Source organism: Mandrillus leucophaeus, unplaced genomic scaffold, assembly GCF_000951045.1.
Source record: "Mandrillus leucophaeus isolate KB7577 unplaced genomic scaffold, Mleu.le_1.0 Scaffold281, whole genome shotgun sequence".
Classification (NCBI taxonomy): Eukaryota; Metazoa; Chordata; class Mammalia; order Primates; family Cercopithecidae; genus Mandrillus; species Mandrillus leucophaeus.
Window position 1 is genome coordinate 1,864,625 of NW_012102932.1, and position 1,024 is coordinate 1,865,648.

General features: G+C 39.0%; 1 protein-coding gene across 3 annotated transcripts in view; it reads right to left on the minus strand.

Annotated features, from left to right (window-relative positions):
* The window catches only part of CENPH (centromere protein H), a 25,916-nt gene that overhangs the window by 14,152 nt on the left and 10,740 nt on the right, over positions 1-1,024 (minus strand). The window contains exon 4 of one of the 3 annotated variants that reach the window (XM_011985276.1): positions 266-322. The exons of the other annotated variants lie outside the window; for them this stretch is intronic. Coding sequence (XP_011840666.1) covers positions 266-322 — 57 coding nt within the window. The remainder of the gene's footprint in view (positions 1-265; positions 323-1,024) is intronic. 3 annotated transcript variants of the gene reach the window in all.

The following is a 1,024-nucleotide window of genomic DNA, read 5'->3' on the forward strand; positions in this document are numbered from 1 at the left end:
AAATGAACTTTTAAAGCTTTCCCTTAAATTTTTCCAATCTTCTGGATAAACTCTTCTGCTTCTTACAGTTACGATCCATATAGAACAAAATATCATTAGAACTATAGAAGTTGCTGTAATTTTGGGGAGGGCCTACAAAAATTTCATCACTTTCCTTATTCCCCAGATAAAGGTAGTTTGCAGTAACAATTTTTTAAAATTCACAAAACTAAAGTCACTATGCAAATCCCATCCTTACTGAATCCAGAGAAAAAGAAAATCATACCTAGACTGGGTGCTAATTTTCTCCAGGTTTTTTTTAAGTGCAGCTGAAAGTCTCATCCTATGAGAGGGAAAAAGCTTGCATTATAAAACATGGATAACATTTGTGGTACATTAAAAAAAATTCCAAACATGACAAAGATTGATTTCCCTTCAAATATACATAAAACAGAAGTAGGTTTTAAAATATTATTACATAAGAAATACTTTGAGAAATAAAACATAGAAATATGAAATAACACCAAGATGGATAGGGCTGTTGCATGTGGGTATACACTGCCAGAATGAGGGGCCAGGTAAATCTGAAACCTGGCCTGAGCTGAATGAGTTCTCTGAACCATCAACTTTCAGTAGAAGGATTAAGCCACTAAAAAGATCAGGATGGGCCTGAAATAAAGGACTTAGGGAATACAAAACCATATACGGCTATAAACTTTAAAACATTTTTTTTTTTTGAGAGGCAGTCTTGCTCTGTCGCCCAGGATGGAGTATATAGTGGCGTGATCTCGGCTCACTGCAATCTCTGCCTCCCAGGTTTAAGTGATTCTCCTGCCTCAGCCTCCCTAGCAGCTGGGATTATAGGCTATACACCACCACACCCGGCTAATTTTTGTATTTTTAGTAGAGACAGGGTTTTGCCATGTTGGCCAGGCTGGTCTTGAACTCCTGACCTCAGGTGATCCACACGCCTTGGCCTCCCGAAGTGCTGGGATTACAGGCGTGTGCCACTGCACCCAGCCATGTTAGGTGTATTAAACGCATT